Source organism: Euprymna scolopes, chromosome 31 (assembly GCF_053919585.1).
Source record: "Euprymna scolopes isolate OS-2025 chromosome 31, ASM5391958v1, whole genome shotgun sequence".
Classification (NCBI taxonomy): Eukaryota; Metazoa; Mollusca; class Cephalopoda; order Sepiida; family Sepiolidae; genus Euprymna; species Euprymna scolopes.
This window is the reverse complement of record NC_136512.1, coordinates 7,143,828-7,161,914: the sequence shown is the minus strand read 5'-3', so window position 1 is coordinate 7,161,914 and position 18,087 is coordinate 7,143,828. Positions and strand designations below refer to the sequence as shown.

At 35.0% G+C, this 18,087-nt stretch overlaps 2 protein-coding genes across 12 annotated transcripts in view; one reads left to right on the top strand and one right to left on the bottom strand.

The window, feature by feature from the left end:
- LOC145255616 (histone-lysine N-methyltransferase SETMAR-like) overlaps positions 1-13,992 on the top strand; it is a 252,289-nt gene extending 238,297 nt beyond the window's left edge. For 2 of the 4 annotated variants that reach the window (XM_080114136.1, XM_080114133.1), the window contains one exon: positions 13,170-13,992. In XM_080114136.1, the coding sequence (XP_079970262.1) occupies positions 13,170-13,387 (218 nt within the window). In that variant the 3' untranslated portion in view covers positions 13,388-13,992. Of the gene's footprint in view, positions 1-10,620 lie in introns of all 4 variants that reach the window. The other 2 variants (XM_080114137.1, XM_080114134.1) reach the window with 1 other exon arrangement.
- The window catches only part of LOC145255614 (pleckstrin homology domain-containing family H member 2-like), a 1,732,783-nt gene that overhangs the window by 1,642,175 nt on the left and 72,521 nt on the right, over positions 1-18,087 (bottom strand). The gene's annotated exons all lie outside the window — the stretch shown is intronic.

Sequence of the window (18,087 nt, the reverse complement as noted above, 5' to 3'; positions counted from 1 at the left end):
CCTACCCTCTGATGAGAAGGAAAGTATTTCTTTGAAACTCTGCTGATTAAGGACTATCCATTTATTTAGTGTTTTCTTTTCAGATTAAATATGTTTTTTACTCTTTTTCAAAGTGTTTTTAACATGTTTTATTAATTATCTGTTCTTTATATATATATATATATATATATATATATATATATATATATATATAAACATAGCTTGGGTCAGCGTTATTAATGTGGCAAATTTTTTTTTTTTTTTTTTTTTTTTTATTACATTTTCACCCCAAGCAAGGCAAATTGCCACTTTGGTGTAGGGGGCTACTATCAGGGGCAACAACTACTGGGGTACTATGTAGGGATTTGGGCAGCAAGATGTCGGTTCACGTTACACTTGAACTTCTCCATGTCAGTACTGTTGGGGAAGCAGGGACCTGGAATGGAATTCCAGAGTCTAGCGGTTCTGGGGAAGAAACAATTGGAGTAAAAAGATATTTTACATCTAGGGATCTCTACAGTGTGGGGGTGGGATTTAGCAGCCTGTCGGGTTTGCCGAGGGTGCTCACGTCATGGGGGCACAAGTGATTGCAGTTCGTCAGAGCATTCACCACTAAAATACTTGTAGAAAAGGCAGAGGGATGCAACATTTCGTCGATGGGACAGAGGCTGAAGCTTGGATGCCAGTTCAGAGCCTATCAGGTTTGCGACTCTCTTTTGAACCCTGTCAAGGAGCGAGAGACTAGTAGCAGATGCACCAGCCCAGAGTGACAACAATACTCCATACATGGGCGAAAGGTACAGGATACTTTCGGGTGTTAGTAGTTGTCTAGCACGGTAGAGAGAGCCCACCTTTCTTGCAGCAGCCCTGGCAATGCCTTCAATGTAATTGTTCCAACTCATGTTTCCTGTGAACGTTAGGCCAATGAGTTTGAAAGATGTACTCTCAGATAAAGATATATATATATATACACACACACACACACACACACACACACACACACACACGTGTATAAATATATATAATAATTGCCGCTTCTAGAGAGAAAGTTGCCATCTTTTCAGGTTGATGTCGAGAATCCATCTCTAAAAAAAATTGCACAGTTCTTATTCCGTATCAGTGCCAACTTTTTAATCGTGAATCGATTGATCGATTATGTCAATTTGAGCTGCAGATATTCTTCTGTGGAGTTTATGACAATTTTAATTTATTTTCTGAGAATTTATTTTCTGAGAATTAAAAAAAAATAAAAGGATGGCTAGAGCGTCACTGAAGAAATATTAACTTGTGAAGAATTGTGACAAATGTCATTGTTTCAATATTTGGTAACTAGCAGGACCCGTGGAAATTCCACGGAATGAGAAATATATTTAATAAACAAATATGTTTTGATAAGGCTGATATTTTTCTGGACATGAAAGCAAAAATTAGTTTTTTGGACAGAAATATGAGTTTATTTACATGTCTATGAAAATAATGTCCATTGTATTTTTAATAGAAAACTGACCCAAATGATATAAATTAATAAGTACTAATGAATACTTATAAAGTAATATTGTGCTACATAGTTCAATACAAATAATAAAATCACATTGTAAGAGACAATCCTTACTTTACTCCTTTAGTCCAGCACCTCTTGCAGACGAGATTCCCTTTTTTGCCCTATTTCTTTCGGATGTTCCCTTTTTTATGTAACGTTTGCTGACTTTTTTCTTTAAAGAATCGCTGCATGTTGGAATTATAAGTTTCTTTTCTCATGAAAAGATATCTCACTACTGATGCAATTCTCTATCTGTATAAAAGCCAAGTACGTCCAAGGATGGAGTGCTGTTGCCACATCTGGACAGGAGCTGCTAAAAACAGCCTATCCTGCCTTGACAGAGTACAAAATAGACTTCGTGGTTTAGTGGGGGATGCCCTTTTCTCTTCCCTGCAACCTCTCTCCCACAGAAGAGATGTTGCGAGCCTGTCTTTGTTTTATTTCCATGGCAGGTGCTCGTCTGAGCTCTAATCCCTCGTCCCCCCTCGCCAATCTTTCACGAGAAACACCCGTCTGGCTGAAACTACTGTCAATAATTTTCCCCACTCTTTATCTGTCCCTAAATCCAAATGTAGATTCCATGAGCAAAGCTTCTTTCTTAGAACTGCACGCCAGTGGAACTCTCTGCAGCTTGCCTGTTTTCCACCAGACTACAACCTGGACGTCTTCAAGTCCAACACAAACTAACTCCTGACAAACCACCCCCTTAAGTAAGACACTCTATCAATAACCCCAGTACTAATTATTACTACAATACTATCTCATTGATTACTGTACACGCAATAACCCTTATCCCTGAGTGGCTTTCGGGCCTTGGTAAGTGGTGACCTCCATGTAAAAAAAAAAAAAAAAAATGCCATTTCAATATTGACGATATATTATTGTGATGATATTCAAAAACGCAGCTACATGAAAGGGAGGTCACTCTCATATTCTTGTCCAAGTTTGCCAGATTAAACCTTTTTAGACAACTTTCACGAATTTCAAAGCATAATGTGTTAACTAGGGAAGGAACAGACAGAATATTTGGAACTTAAAAACCGAATATTAACTCAAATTTATTGAGTAAAATTCTGAATATTTTCTATTTAGTCAAAACGACTAATTTTTAAAAAGATTGGTTGAATGTAAGAGTCACAAAACAAAAATGAAGTTTAAAGTGAGCAGCCCAGAACTTCATATTTTAATATCTAAAAGAAAAAAAGAGATGTAATGATTATTGATTCCAAATATTAATATTGATATTAATCAAGTTAATAAATATTTATTTTGCTGGATCACAAGTCATATGTGAAAAAAATATTTTCTTAAGAAAGAAAAAAGATGACAAATCGTTAAAATTTACAGAATGAGCCTCTCATGGGGTTGAAATTCATCTGGGCAGGAGCTGCTAGAAAGGACTTGTCCTGCCTTGATAGAGTTCAAAATAGACTTCATAGCCTCGTAGGGGATGTCCTTTTCTCTTCCCTGCAACCTCTATCTCATAGAAGAGATGTTGCGAGTTTGTCTCTGATATATCGTTATTTTCATGGAAAGTGTTCGACTGAGCTTCAGTTTATGGTCCCCCCTCACCAAACTTTCACAAGAAACACTCGTCTAGCTGAAAACATTATCAATAATTCTCCCCACTCTTTATCTGTGCCTAAACCTAAACGTAGATTCCATGAACAAAGCTTCTTTCTTAGAACTGCACACCTATGGAATTGTCTTCTGTTTTCCTGCTTTCCAGATGACTACAATATGGTTGTCTTCAAGTCTAACGTAAACAAGTTTTTGATGAGCCGTTCCATATAAGTTAACAAATTTACCGAATTGATTACTATATTGTCCAATTTCTACTGCACACTCTCTAACCCTTATCCTCGAGTGGCCTCTTGGCCTTGATAATGTGGTGATGCCTGTGTAAAAAAAAAAAAAAAAAAAAAAAATTGTGCGTCCCTGAGGTAGAACGACCTGCCTCAGGTTGATCTGAGTTGTATAGACCACGGTTTTCCAAAGTGGGCTCCGTGGAGCCCTGGGGCTTTGTGAGTGAGGCTGAGGGGATCCAGAAGCCCTTTCTTAAAGAGGGACAAATGCTTTATATGGAAAAATTAAATGGCTGCAGACATTTAATTATTGATTTTTTTGTTGTTGTTTGTTTGTTTGTTTATTTATTTTTTTTCCTGGAAATAGATATAATGCATAACTACAGGTGTAAAGAGTTTCAGGATGGTTGATGAAAAAGAAAATAAAAAATAAATTAATAAAAAAATGCAACAATTTTTGATTAATCAAAACAAAAAATGGTTGTAAACATCATTAGTGTTAAAATTTGAAATTAATGTTTTTCATATTTATCTTAGAAATTATCTTGTTAGTGCTCCGGGAATAAACCTTCCCCTGTTCAGAAGCTCTATTTTGTCCTATTGTGTCGCAAGGTCTCTTCTGTGGGAAGGTGCAGGGAACAGAAGGGTATCCCCTATTAGGCTATGAAGTCTGTTTTGAACTCTGTTAAGGCAGGATAAGTGCTTCTAGCAACTCCTGCCCAGATGTAGGACGTACTTGGCTCTTATACAGACAGGGAATTCCATCGGCAGTGAGATATCTCTTTTCTTTTTTCATTTTTCCATCAAGATCCATTAGAACATTTTGTTAGCAATTCTATCTTAGAGTATGTTCGAACCAGCCTAGACGTCGTCTGCAAATTATATGAATCCTAGTAGGCCGTCTGGGTTGACAGCTGTAAAATACGCATGAATATTATATTTTAATGTACATTTCTTGTTTATTATAAACAGAAATACCATAGGTATTAAACATAACGTTAAATTCATTAAAAAAAGAATTAAAAAAAAAAACGGAAAGAAACTGAGACATATGCATGCAAGTATTATGTCTTTTCTAAACAGTTCATTTCTTGTAAGTAAAAAAAAAAATACTCGAACTTAGATCGAAACCAAAACCTAAAGAAAGTGAGTTAAGTACGATAACCATTAAGCCAGCTTTAAAAAGTGTTTTCAAGCCTACTTATTCTTAACATATAGAATTTATAATATATGCGCATTTATAAACCAGTTCACAAACAGATAAAAATCCGATGAGATCCACATACTAATTTTTTAGCAGCCCTTTTTTTTTCCAGATACGAACCGATTAAAAAGTTTTCCACATGTCCGAATATCCTATATACCAAATTTAAAGTAAAAAATTCGTTGAGTATATAGGTTGAGAAGCGTCCTCACGCACGCACATTCTCACTTTTATAGATATGTTGATTAGAGGCATATGTTTTGATGGGGTCTTTTCACTAATCTATCATAATTCTTTTTTGTTTTTTTTTTTTGTTTTTTTTTATAAATGGGAGGGTGTTTTCTCTATTGACATTGAAAAAGTTGATTAAGTCAAAAATGTTTTTGGAAAAGAACCATAAAAAAAAAGAACAAAGATGATTCAATTCAATAAATCAATAGCTTTTTATAAATTATAAAAAATGGGAGAAGTATTAAAGACAGCACGAATTCTGAATTAATTATTAATAGGCTTTGAAATAATAATTGTCCCAGGACGCTAACCAGATATGGCGACCGGGTAAGGACAGACGTTAATAATTTCTCATCAATATACATTTCTACAGAAAATTAAAGCGAACTCTGCGAGGAATAAAGAAATGGGTGCCACAAACGAAAAATGACCAAAGATTATTCGAAAAGGAAACATTGTTATTCGGAACCAAAAAAAACAAAAAAAAAAAAGTTTATAAAAAGGTACAATGTCTATCACCATGGCAACAAACAATATTCGGGGGAGAGGGGGATTAATTTATGAAATATTAATATTGTTAAGGAAATTTAAAGTTTTAAAAATAATAAAACCTGTTTATTAAGGAGGAGGAGGAGGAGGAGGAGGAGGAAAACTGTAGAAGAAAAAAGAGTAGAAAAAAAAGAAGAAAAATCATTGAAGGTGCTCGACTGAGCTCCAATCTTTGGTTCCTGCTTGCAAGACATTCACAGCTAGAACTCGTCTTTTGTCATAATGCAACTGAACAATAAAGATACACGATTATATTTTTATACACATTGCTAGTCTCTCTCTCTCTCTCTCTCTCTCTCTCTCTCTCTCTCTCTCTCTCTCTCTCTCTCTCTCTCTCTCTCTATTTCTATGGTAGGTGCTCGACTGGGATCCAATCTGTGGTTTCGCCTTGTAAGACATTCACAGAAAGAACTTGTTTTCCTATATCAATGAAACGAAAGCTTCCTCTACTTTTGTGTGCCTAGATTCTTGTTATAAATTGTCCTCAACAGGCATTCTAAGCTGGTCTATCCCAGCAACCATTCTCACACTCTTCATGAAGAAGTGAAAGAGAAGGTATAAAAAGAAGAAAAAAGAAAGAAAAAAACTGCGGGGGTGGGTGGAGAGATAACTGTAGTGAAGTGGTTAACGACATGAACTGACAACCTGAGTGCCAGGTTCGAATCCAGTTCTTTCCACAGAATCAAATCTTAGATTATGATGTTGACAACCCTTTCGGAGTTCTTTTCCGTAAGTACTTTATGTCCTTCTAGAGAGAATTCTAATAAGAAAGACACCGGGGAAACAAATGCCAACAATAGAACCCTACGAAAATAAATGAATGGCGCTCAATAACAAGCACCACGTTTCTTTAAGATTCGTATTACATTATCGATCATCCCTTTCTAATATCATTTCCGCGTCGTTAATCATTTAGTCACTGTCACCTCTCAGGTGGTGTTATTTAAGGACGAAAGGGAATTCCAAAAAAGCAGAGAAAGTAAAGAGATATTTGTTTTGTTTTTTATGTTCGTAGAAATCACTTCCCCATGAGTTTCCTGTAAAGTATGTATAACAAGAAACAGAATTGAGAATTTGCGTAGATTTTAAGCCATATTGTCATATATAAATATAGTAGTGGTAGTGGTAGTAGTAGTAGTAGTAGTAGTAGTAGTAGTAGTGGTATTGTTATATATAAACGTCGTCCAACTATCTCCGTTATTTGCAGTTAACCACTTAGCCACTGTCATCTCCAAGGTGATGGTGATGATAATGATGACTTTCCCCACACACTTCCGTAGATTTTAAGCCATATTATACTTAATATTGCCATATATAAATAATGCATATCTTTTTATTTATTATTATTAAAAAAAAAAATTTTAATGGCGTCCAACTATCACCATCATTTGCACGCTCTTTGTTGTTGCATAGTTTGCAATGACACGTTCGTTTCCAGTTTCATAAAAAAAGGAAAAAAGTTAAAAATGCTAAAAGCTTAACTGGATTATCTTAAACTGACAAAACTGGAAATGAACATTGTCTTCGGTGTTGAAACCAAGAAACGAGATTAAATGCAAAGCTGACGTTTTTTTTTTATTTATTTATTCGATAGATTTGTTTCGTTTTTTGTTTTTGTTTGTTTGTTTGTTTGTTTCGTTTTTTGTGCAAGGAAAGAAGAAAGAAAAAATTATTTGAGGACGCAAGAGGAGATAAGCGAACAAAGTAAAATGCAGAATAAAAAAGGAAAGTGTAACGAAAAGAGTCAGAACTCCTTCTCACCAATACCAACTCTCAACGTCTATGATTTCTCTCGGCTGTCAAACACTTGACTCCCTGTCTTCTCCAATTCGTCCTTCTTATAGCCGTTATTCCCTTCATAGACAAATTAATGCTACATTAGCAGTATCAGAATTTTTGTAGGAATTTTTGACACCCCTAACACGAAACTGCGAATACAATATAAAAATCTCGTAATTTCTCTGTTAAAAGTGGGTTATTTATTTTCTTTATGGATTATACTTCCAAAATAAACTATTACAGTTGTTTTAAAAGTAATAAAAATATTTTTTTTTTTTTTTAAACAGTAATGAATTTTCCGAACTCAATATTTTTCAATTTTTAAACTCAATATTTTTAAATTTTTAAATTTTAAAAATCTATCAAAATTTTTCTATTGATTCTATTTTTACGATATTTTCAGGGTCAATGTGAAATTTTATGTTCTTTCCAATAAACCGAATATAATATTTTAGACAAACGTTTTTTTTAAATTCACGCCCCCCCATTTTCACGCCCCCCCCCATTTTCACGCCCCCCCCATTTTGAAATGTCTATTAAAAAGTAAATAATTAATTTATGTTTAATAGGTTTATATATCACAAATTGAAGAGAAAAGGTCAATAAATAATATATTCAAATTTAAAACAAAAAAAAAAAATCAGTTTTTTAGAAATTTACCTGTAAAGTCCGAAGTTTAAAACCTTATTTTATAAGAACACATTTTTTCTTTTTGTCTTTTTTTTTTTTTTTTTAATGAAACCTTGGTCCTTGCTCCTTTAATTGAAAAAAAAATTAGGGCTTGAATTACATTTTTCGAGGAGTTATAAGCTTAGAAAGATAGGGGGTCGAATAATTTACGCCTCTCATTTTGAAATGTCTATTAAAAAGTAAATAATTAATTTATGTTTAATAGGTTTATATATCACAAATTGAAGAGAAAAGGTCAATAAATAATATATTCAAATTTAAAACAAAAAAAAAATCAGTTTTTTAGAAATTTACCTGTAAAGTCCGAAGTTTAAAACCTTTTTTAAAAAAAAAAACACATTGTTTTGTTTTGTTTTTTTTTTAAATAAAACCTTGGTCCTTACTCCTTTAATTGAAAAAAAAAAATAGGGCTTGAATTACATTTTTCGAGGAGTTATAAGCTTGGAAAGATGGGGTGGAATTATTCACTATTTTCACGAAATTTCTGACACTGCTAATGCTACATATATGTAAATAATCCATTTTTACACTTAAGTTTGTCCCCCCCCCCCTCGTATTTAACTAAATCCAGTCATCTGACAAGTCAGACAGGGACGCTGCAGCTTGTGTAAGTAGTATCTTCTATTAAATATATTAGAAAGATTTAGAAAAGAAGGGAAAAACGAAAAAGGATGAGAAAGAAAGAAAAGGGAATAAAGATGGAATAATTTACAGAAACAACAAATAAAAGGAAACGAAGAAGAAAAAAAAAAGAAAAATAGGAAAAATATGGAAGAAAGAATGGGAGAGGAAAAAAAACGAAAAAAAAAATGAAAGAGAAAATACGAGAAGCAAAGAAAGAAATGATTCTTATTCAGAATTCAACTGAATTAAAATATATATATATATATATATATATATCTTTATGATGTACGTATCCGTGACGGAACGAAAATGCCACATTCCAAAAATCACATAAACTGATCAATGTTATTTTTTAACTAAGAAAATAAAAATTTACGATTTTTTAGCGATTTTAATACTAAATGTAGCTATTCTAAGACTGGATCTCGATAGTTCGAATTGAGTTGTCTCCCTTTTATTTATTCAATATGGCTGACGAAAATCCTATTTTATGATGAAGTGAGACATTCTGTTTTAATCCGCCATGTTTAATAAAGGAACTCAATTCAAACACACCTCATAATGTCTACAGTATACTATGAATCGCTAAAACTTGTAAAAGAAAATATTTTCTATATATAGTTCTTGGGTTTGTCTGTGTGTGTCTGTTAGTGGAAGTCTTTTGAAGAAAACTGATTTTCTTTACTAAGTCTTATAGGAATTTCTAAGACGTCATTATTTTGGGAGTTTGGAATGATTTTCATTGGTTGGAAAATATTTTCCGTTCACACGTTTCTGTAAAAACTTCGTTGAAGAGTAAGGACGAAAGTGAATTCCAAAAAAGCAGAGAAAATAAAGAGACATTTGTTTTTTTTATATTCGTAGAAATCACTTCCCCATGAGTTTCCAGTAAAGTATGTATAACAAGAAACAGAATTGAGAATTTGCTAAACTCTTTTCCTTTCAACTATGTACATGCATATATATATATATATATATATATATATATATATGAGTCACCACTTATCAAGGCTCGGAGGCCACTCTAGGACAAGAGTTAATGAGTACAGTAGTCAATGGGACAATATCATAGTAATCATTAGTAGTGGGGATTTTGTAAATTGGATTACTTAAGGGGAATGGCTCATCAAGAATTTGTTTACATTGGACTTGAAGACTACCAAATTGTAGTCAGCTGGAAAGCAGGGAAACGGAAGAGAGTTCCACAGGCAGTTCTAAGAAAGAAACTTTGTTCATGGAATCTACGTTTAGGTTTAGGCACAGATAAAGAGTGGGGGAAATTATTGACAGTGGTTTCAGCTATACGGATGTTTTTCGTGAAAGTTTGGCAAGAGGGGACCATAGGCTGGAGCTCAGACGAGCACTTGCCATGAAAATAACGATAAAGCAGAGACAGGCTCGCGACATCTTTACTGTGGGAAAGAATTGCAGAGAGGAGAAAAGAACTCTGTCAATGCAGGATAAGATTTCTCTAGCAGTTCCTGCCCAAATTTGGCAACGGTACTCCATCCTTGGACGTACCTGGCTCTTATATAAGTAGAGAATTGCATCAGCAGTGAGATATCTACTGGATCAATAGAAGGATCCCACTATTTTTCCAGCAAACGGACTTGATGTACATGCTCCATTTTAGATTAGGAGTAAAGATTAAGCACAGAAGCTTGTCATAGGATGGAGCCGCCCCAAGACGATAGCCATTCATTTCAATTGATGCCAGATGGGGATCAGAGCATTGATCATGTAAAGATTGAAGCTTGATTTTAAATGAATTAAAAGTAACTAGCCTCCATTCTCAAGATCAGAAGATATATATAAGGAAAAATCTTTAAAAAAAAAATTTCTATTTTAATTACAAGGTTGTTCCTAAACATTACCGACATACCAAGCACCCCCTCCCACCTTTCCCCCTTGTTCCCTTCCTCTTTTTTCCGCTCTTCTCGCACCCCTCCCCTGACATCATTCACTCTTTCATCCCATCATAACGAACATTTCTGTAAAAGTCTGAGGAAGCTATATATATATATAATGAAAAATCTTTAAAAAAAAAAATAATTTTCTATTTTAATTACAAGGTTGTCCCAAAAGTCTTGGGAACATTTCAAGTCCTCATATCAACTTAACTATGAACGGTAGTAAAATGAAAATAGTGCCATTTTAAAGCTAAATGCATTCAGTTTTTTGTAATTTAGCTATTTTTTTTTTTTTTCATTTCTTTTCAGGTCCAGTGATGGCGTTCACTCAACCAGAAAAGACGTTTTTTGTGCTTGAATTTGTAAAAACTGAATTATGGACACTTGTTCAGCGTATATTTCGCAGAAAAATTCAGAAACCATCCACCACAAAGGAAGTCCATAATTCAGAAGATGCGGTTGAACAACACAATGCTGGGATGCGTCTGGCAAGAATTGGACTATCGGCTTGATGTGTGTCGTGTGACCAATGGTGCTCACATTGAACACATTTGAAAAACTTGAGATGTCAGATGCGTTTTTATATCGATAGTTCACGAGATATTCAATGTCAAAATGTGCCTAAGACTTTTGGAACACCCTGTATTATAGTTTTATTAGGTGCAAAAGTTCTTGCCGATTTAAAATTTCATCTTCAAAATGAAAAATTTGTATTCTTTGGACTACTGTTCTCATGTAATAATTTCGGACGGGAGGATGATTTTCTGTCTTAATATTCTTTTTAATATCATTATTCATATTAATCGTACTTGTATGGGTGTCTCTTATTAATCGTGTTTGCATTCATGCATCTGTTTATGTATACATTTCTACGTATGGTGATGTATGTGTGTGGATGTGGTTGTGTCACCTCTAGTATGTGCATGTGTATTGCGATAAAGTCGCCATACTTTTGTTTTTGTTTTTTTTGTTTCTTGGTCTTCTCTGATGAATTCTTCCCGTAACTGGTCGATGCTGAAAAGGAACCTCTGACGAAAACATAACACCGATCTTCTGGCATGGATTCTTTATTTGTCTAATGAGTGAACGGTAGAGGTGTAAGCATCGCATTGTGACTCAAACTTTCTTGGTTTCTTTCTATTTCAACCCATTCTGAGTCGCTTAGTATGTCCGTCTCGTCCAAAATCGGAAGGCAAACTGCACGTACGCTTTATCCAAAATCGGAAGCTAGAATACCTTGCAAGTGAGCCAAAAGATGTATTTTTCTCTTTCTTTTTCGTTTTCTTTCTGGGGTCGACGGTGACAGCTGAGATCTCATTCAAGATCATACACCAAGCTTAAGCCCTTGAACTCTTTCTGCACCAATCAATTTGCAAAGCAACTGACATCTTTCAATATATCAGCACAACCCTGGATAGATTATATATATCACTGATTTTGAGTTCCATTTTTAACAACGTTTCGCTCAATGTAACTTTAAACCTTTTCCAGGTATATCTTGTCAAACTCGGGAATCTGCAAGGAATTTTGAGCAGAACTTTTTATTTAATTTATATGCTCTCGGTCCATCAGTTATGACCTGGAAGAAGTCTTAAGGAATTCTCATTTTTATTTTGAATATCTTCAACCTCCAGAAGAATTTAACTTACAACTGAATTTTCACAGCACTTTATCCATTACGAAATGAACCATTGTTTGAATAGCACTCAAGATAAGAATAGGAATCTGAAGAATCCAAATAATGCAAATTATTAATTCTCATCTCGAAAATTCAGAAACAAACGATTAAAAATTCATGACGTTTTGAAAATGCTTATCAACCTTATGTACTAAGTGTGATGATGTACGGAAGTGAAACCTAATCAGTGAAGGTTGAGGACATGTGTTGCATGGATAGAAATCAAATTAGAATGATACGATGGATGTATAATGTGAGTCTTAAAGTTAGGCTTACATCTGATGATCTTAGTTTGAATTTGAACTGTATAGGGAAAAGTGTGCAGAACAGGAGACTTAGATGGTTTGGTCACATTGAAAGAATGGGTGAGTATGCCTTTAGTTGCAAAAGAATCAAGGCCGCAAATCCAGTTCACAGGAGAAGGCCAAGGAAAACATCGGAGGAAGTAATAAAAATGAACTTGGGGGGGAAAAAAAAGAGGGATAAATAAGGACCTGGCCAGAAATATATTAGTTTGAAAATCAATCATCACATGCAACACACCATTGTTTGAATAACACTCAAGATAAGAATATTAGTCTAAAAAATCCAAATAATGCAAATTCTCAATTCTCATCTTGAAAATTTTATAAGCATAATTGAAAATCTTTATTCATAATGAGCTTTGCTCTCTATTATTTGATTTAATTTGTCAATGACCTTATAAATGCTTCACTTGTAATTTTTTAGGTTTTCATGTGAAATATAAATCGAACTCATGTATAATCTCCTCTCATGAAATTAAAGACCATCTAAATAGTTTTGTAGTCCTCGAAATAAATGGCTTTGGTGTTGGGAGAGGTCATGTTGGTGATGTTCTCAGCGTATGATCAAACGCTAGGGAGGGAGCTAGATCAGAAGAATATAAAGGATGGGGAAATATTTTCCAATTAAATTTTTTTAGGAAATCTTTGTCCAGTAGTGCTGTGTGAAAAAGAGCATTATCATGATGGAAGATGACTTTCGGATCAACATGGGTAGAGAATATTGCAGAAAAATATGAATGAGGCTTTAATAATCTAAAAGAAAAATTATCAATTAATCATGTTGATATACAGGGTGAAACGATAAAATTGTCGGCCTTGAAAAAACATGATTCCATTTCCGCTTGATGAAAATTGTTTTTCTTTTTTTATTGCAGACTATCTACTAGCTGGCCAGTTGTGTACAACCCCCAAAAACAATAGGAGCCTTTTATCATGCCTGAAAATGACACAATGTTCAATAAACGAGATCGGAGATGCGCCACTGTACAACTCATGCTCTCTACTGATCCAAGTTATGACAACAGGACCATTGCCATCACCCTCAAAATGCATCGCTGGATTGCCACGAATAACAGAGACGTGCCCAGGATGATGAAAACAAAGTTTCTGGCCACGGTTATGGTCTTTGGTGTAGTTTCAAGTGAGGCCCACATCATGCCACCTCACATCTTCGAAGTCGGCTTGAAAATCAACGCTAAAATGTACCTTGATGTGCTGAAGAGTGTGGTGATCTCCAGGTGTAATCAGGTGGCTGCTGGCAGGCCCTAGGTGTGGCAGCATGACTTGGCGCCGGCCCACGTCCAAAGAGACCCAGGCTTAGCTTCAGAAAGAGTGCTATGACTTTGTACCCTTTTCTCACTGTCCCCTCCTCTTCCCCCGACCTGAACTTGCTGGACTACTTCGTTTGATCATACGTCGAGAACATCACCAACATGACCTCTTACAGCACCAAAGCGAGTTTGATCACCACCATCTGCTGAGTATTCGACGAGCTCCCACTGGTGCTTGTGAAAAAGGCATGCTCCCAGTTCTGGACCTGTACTGTAGTGGTGACTGAGGCTGAAGACGGCTACATTAAATAGATATCCGCTCTACTACATAATCAAGTTACCTGAATTGATTTTTTCAAATAAAGTTCTAAAATAAAACTGTAGTGTTGTTTTATTTAGGGCGACAATTTTATCATTCCACCGTGTGTTTAAGTGATAATATCAATATGCATAAATCAATTACAATGATTCAAAATGTCCCTCCTACACACCGGCAAGATTTTTTGCATTGACCGGATATTAAGCAGCGTTCAAAATAAAGGGAGATAATTTGGATTCCACTGACTTAAGTCAAGTTTTGCCTTATTTACGCCTGCACATAAAAGAAAAACAAATAAACTGTACTCTCACGAATAACACTCGGCATTTACTGACGACAATGACAATTCGTTTTTATTATTTCGCCTTGGACGTGTCATGACATAAAAAATGCCACAAAACATTCCACACGCACACACACACGCACGCACACACACACACACACACACACAAACACACACACATATATATATATATGAATACCTTAGTAGAAGTTATTGTCCCCAATGATGCTGGGATAAAAAGAACTGAGAAGGGAAATATGAAAGACCAAGATCTTATGAACGACATGAAAGGAAACTGGAACCTGAAGACGATCCCAATCATTCCAGTAATCATATGGGCAACCGGACTCAATATACGGCATAATCACGTTGACACACCGGTTCCCGAAGTTAAGCAATGTTGAGCCTGATCATTACTAAAATGGGTGACCTATTTGGGAAGTCCAGGTGCTGTATGTAGGAGGACGTCGACACCTCCCTGCAAAAAGTTGCAAAAACCTAACGTCATCATCTCCCCTAACGGGGATATATATGCGACTGGGGACCGTTTGTGAATTTCATACTCCTATGAAATTTCCTCCTTCGGGGGAAGCCGGTTAAACCCTGAATAGGGTTGGTGCTAACTGCACACACACACACACACACACACACACACACACACACACACACACACACACACACAACTGGACTCATGAAAAAAACTTCAGAAACTGGTGAACCAAGTGCAATAGCGATACAAACAATTACACTAAAAGAAATAGTTAGCAACTTTAAATAAATGTCTCTCAGTTGGAATATATGAGGTAGCGGATAAATGTTTGGTATCCGGTAGGATACCCCATCCTCAACTAAAACAAAATAATAAGAAAATTGAAAACATACACACACACACACATATATATATATGAGAGGTAATATATAAAAACGGAATTTTATAGAATACTAGGCTGGGTGCCCGGCGTTGCCCGGGTGTTTGGAGGTGTAAAAATTTTAGTAGGAAGCAGGCTTGAACCTGTATCACGAAGAAGGAAAAGAACGTGAAAAAAGTGATGTCTTTGCTGTTGCATCCATCGCCAAACCGGAAGTGACGAAGATTTTAATTAAGGCTAGTCAATTGAAAAGAGGGGATGACTTTCGAAAATATCAGCGAAAAAAGCAACCTCTCCCTGTAGAAAGTGCCCAGTTGAGGGTGAAGGAATTAATGTGTTTAGCGATTTTTTCGATATTTGTCGTTCGAAGGGTGGAGCTACAAAACGATACTGATCATGTGAAAATCTGTCGCCTCTGTCGAAAGTTTTAGGCATACATACATACATACATTTAAACAGACAGGTGAGATTTATATTATAGATCAATCAATTTCCAAATGCAAAAATGAAACACAAACTTCAGAAAATTAAATATTGAATTATCTTGTATATAATATTTCGATTGCAAAAATTCCCCTCTGGACCGAAATACCCTAAGTTTCCAACAATAGATGCCACATACAAATTTATTATGCCTAGACTATTAGCCACTATCTTATGTAACTTTAAAACGACATTTTAGACACATTTAGTCGTTATAATAAAATCCTACATGCCATCCTAAGAGCAACATCATTAAAATCGCAACCACCTTTGGAGGAAGTAGTTCATATTTTTCCCTCTAAATAACAAGTACTCCTACCGCTCCCAGTCATCACCTGGCGATATTCTGTACTTGGGATAAATATGAGGTTTCACCCTTCGTAACTGGATCTTAAACTCATTGACATAACATAATCTTTCTCTTTTCTGTTACAAAAAAATAGTAAAGTCTCCCATTCCGCTCTTTCTGATTGGATGATCTCTGACCATTCCTACATTGCAGAATAACGGTATTAGCATGCTAAATGAACGCTAATGTACCATTCAAACATGGCGTCGTAATAAACCTACTTTTGCCCTATGAGTACATTGCTCGCTCGCTCGATATGTACCTTTATTTCAGTAATTTATCATAATTTTTACATAGTTACGTTTTTTTTTTTTAGGTAATTCATTTATGCATACTTTATTTAAACCTGCGCGATCTACCGGATTCTATCGCTATGTATATTCTTCCCAACTCTCTCTCTCTCTCTCTCTCTCTTTCCCTCTCGCTTCGATGACAAATATTTCCTCTCTCTCTCTCTCTCTCTCTCTCTCTCTCTCTCTCTCTCTCTCTCTCTCTCTCTCACACACACACACACTCCTAACAATTTATCATTCTGTAAACAAATATTTTAGCTTTTCTAAAACAACAAAAAGCTTCTGTTGAGCAAAAAGAAATAATGTAAACAATATTGAAAAAAATATAAAAACTGTACTTACATCTAACAATTTACGGTTAAAAATGAAACATTCATCTTTCCTTTCCAAAAATTATTGATAAATAATTTGCAAAAAAATTATATTCAATCGCTATACAGTAGGTTTTTGTTACTTTTATTGCATTTCTATCTTTTTCGATTTGTTTGTTGCTTTTGAAATTAGTCTGCATCTGTTACTGCGCTCGGCTTAATCCAATGATTGCCGGTCGCGCCCGATCCAGGTTTGTATGCATTCGCAATAAACAAATCTACTTCTCTCCTACCGACATCGCCAACCCACAATTTCTTTCTTAGCATTTGCGGGTGATCACGCTGACAGTGATTATCACGGTTAAATTCGGGGGAATTATTTTTCAACATCCTCCCAATACAAAGGGGGTTGTCTACTCTGAAAGCCGTTCTTTACATGGAGATGTTGAGGATGTCTATTCCGAACGCTGTTCTTAACATGACAATACTCAAAGAAGTGAAGTGAAAAAAATAATTGTTTTGTTTTACACGTTCAAAAACGACGGCATAAAACTGGAGATTAATTTAATAATATTCATGGAAGAGTTGAAAAGAAGAGAAAGAATTGAACAACAAACGGAAACAACTAGGACTGCTACCATTGATTTCGATCAGTTTTAACAGTTCATATGCAGTGAGAATAAATTTCTAAAACTTCTGTTTTTACTTTCCATTATTTTTCTAATGGAGCATTTTTCGTAATTTCATTAATTCATAGTGATTTATGCATTCCCTTAATTGCTTTTTTTTTATAATTCAAACAGGTACTGCATGGTATCGCCCCATACTTTTTTGCTACTTTTTGCGAGGGGCCAGACTTCCACCGAGCAACGTCGGTTAACGGGTCCTGATAGTATCAAATAAAGTATTAAATTTAAAATTTATCTATATTATGATTTAATAACAATTTCGAAAAAAAACTATACACATGTTTCTCAAGGAATTGACGCTTTATATAATAATGATGATAGAAGAAGAAGAAGAAGAAGAAGAAGAAGAAGAAGAAGAAGAAGAAGAAGAAGAAGAAGAAGAAGAAAAGGGAACGGAAAAAGAAGAAAGAGAAGGAAAAGAATTAAGAAAAGGAAACGGAAAAGGGGGGGCGGAGAAAAAAACCGCGATAAAACGGAAAAAGAGGAAATAAAGAAGAGGGAAACAGAGAAGAAGAAGAAGAAGAAGAAGAAGAAGAAGAAGAAGAAGAAGAAGAAGAAGAAGAAGAAGAAGAAGGCCAACAAGGAAATGAAAAATATGAATGAAGAATAAAAAGAATGAAATGGAAAATAAAAAAGATGGCGAAAACGGAATAAACGAAAAAAAAAGAAAGAATTGGAAAAAGGAAACAAAAAGAAACGAAGGAAACAATAAGGAAACGGAAATGAAGATAAAAAATGAAGATGCAGAACAACAACAACAAAAATATCAACGAAATGGAAAAGATAAAACGGAAAACACAAAAGGATCGATAAAAAAAAAAAAAAGAAAATGGCGAGAGTAAAAAAAACGAAAAAGATCATAAAACATGAATCTTATGACGTCAGTAAGTGCTCTTAATGGTGTCCATTTTTAAATCACAAGTAAT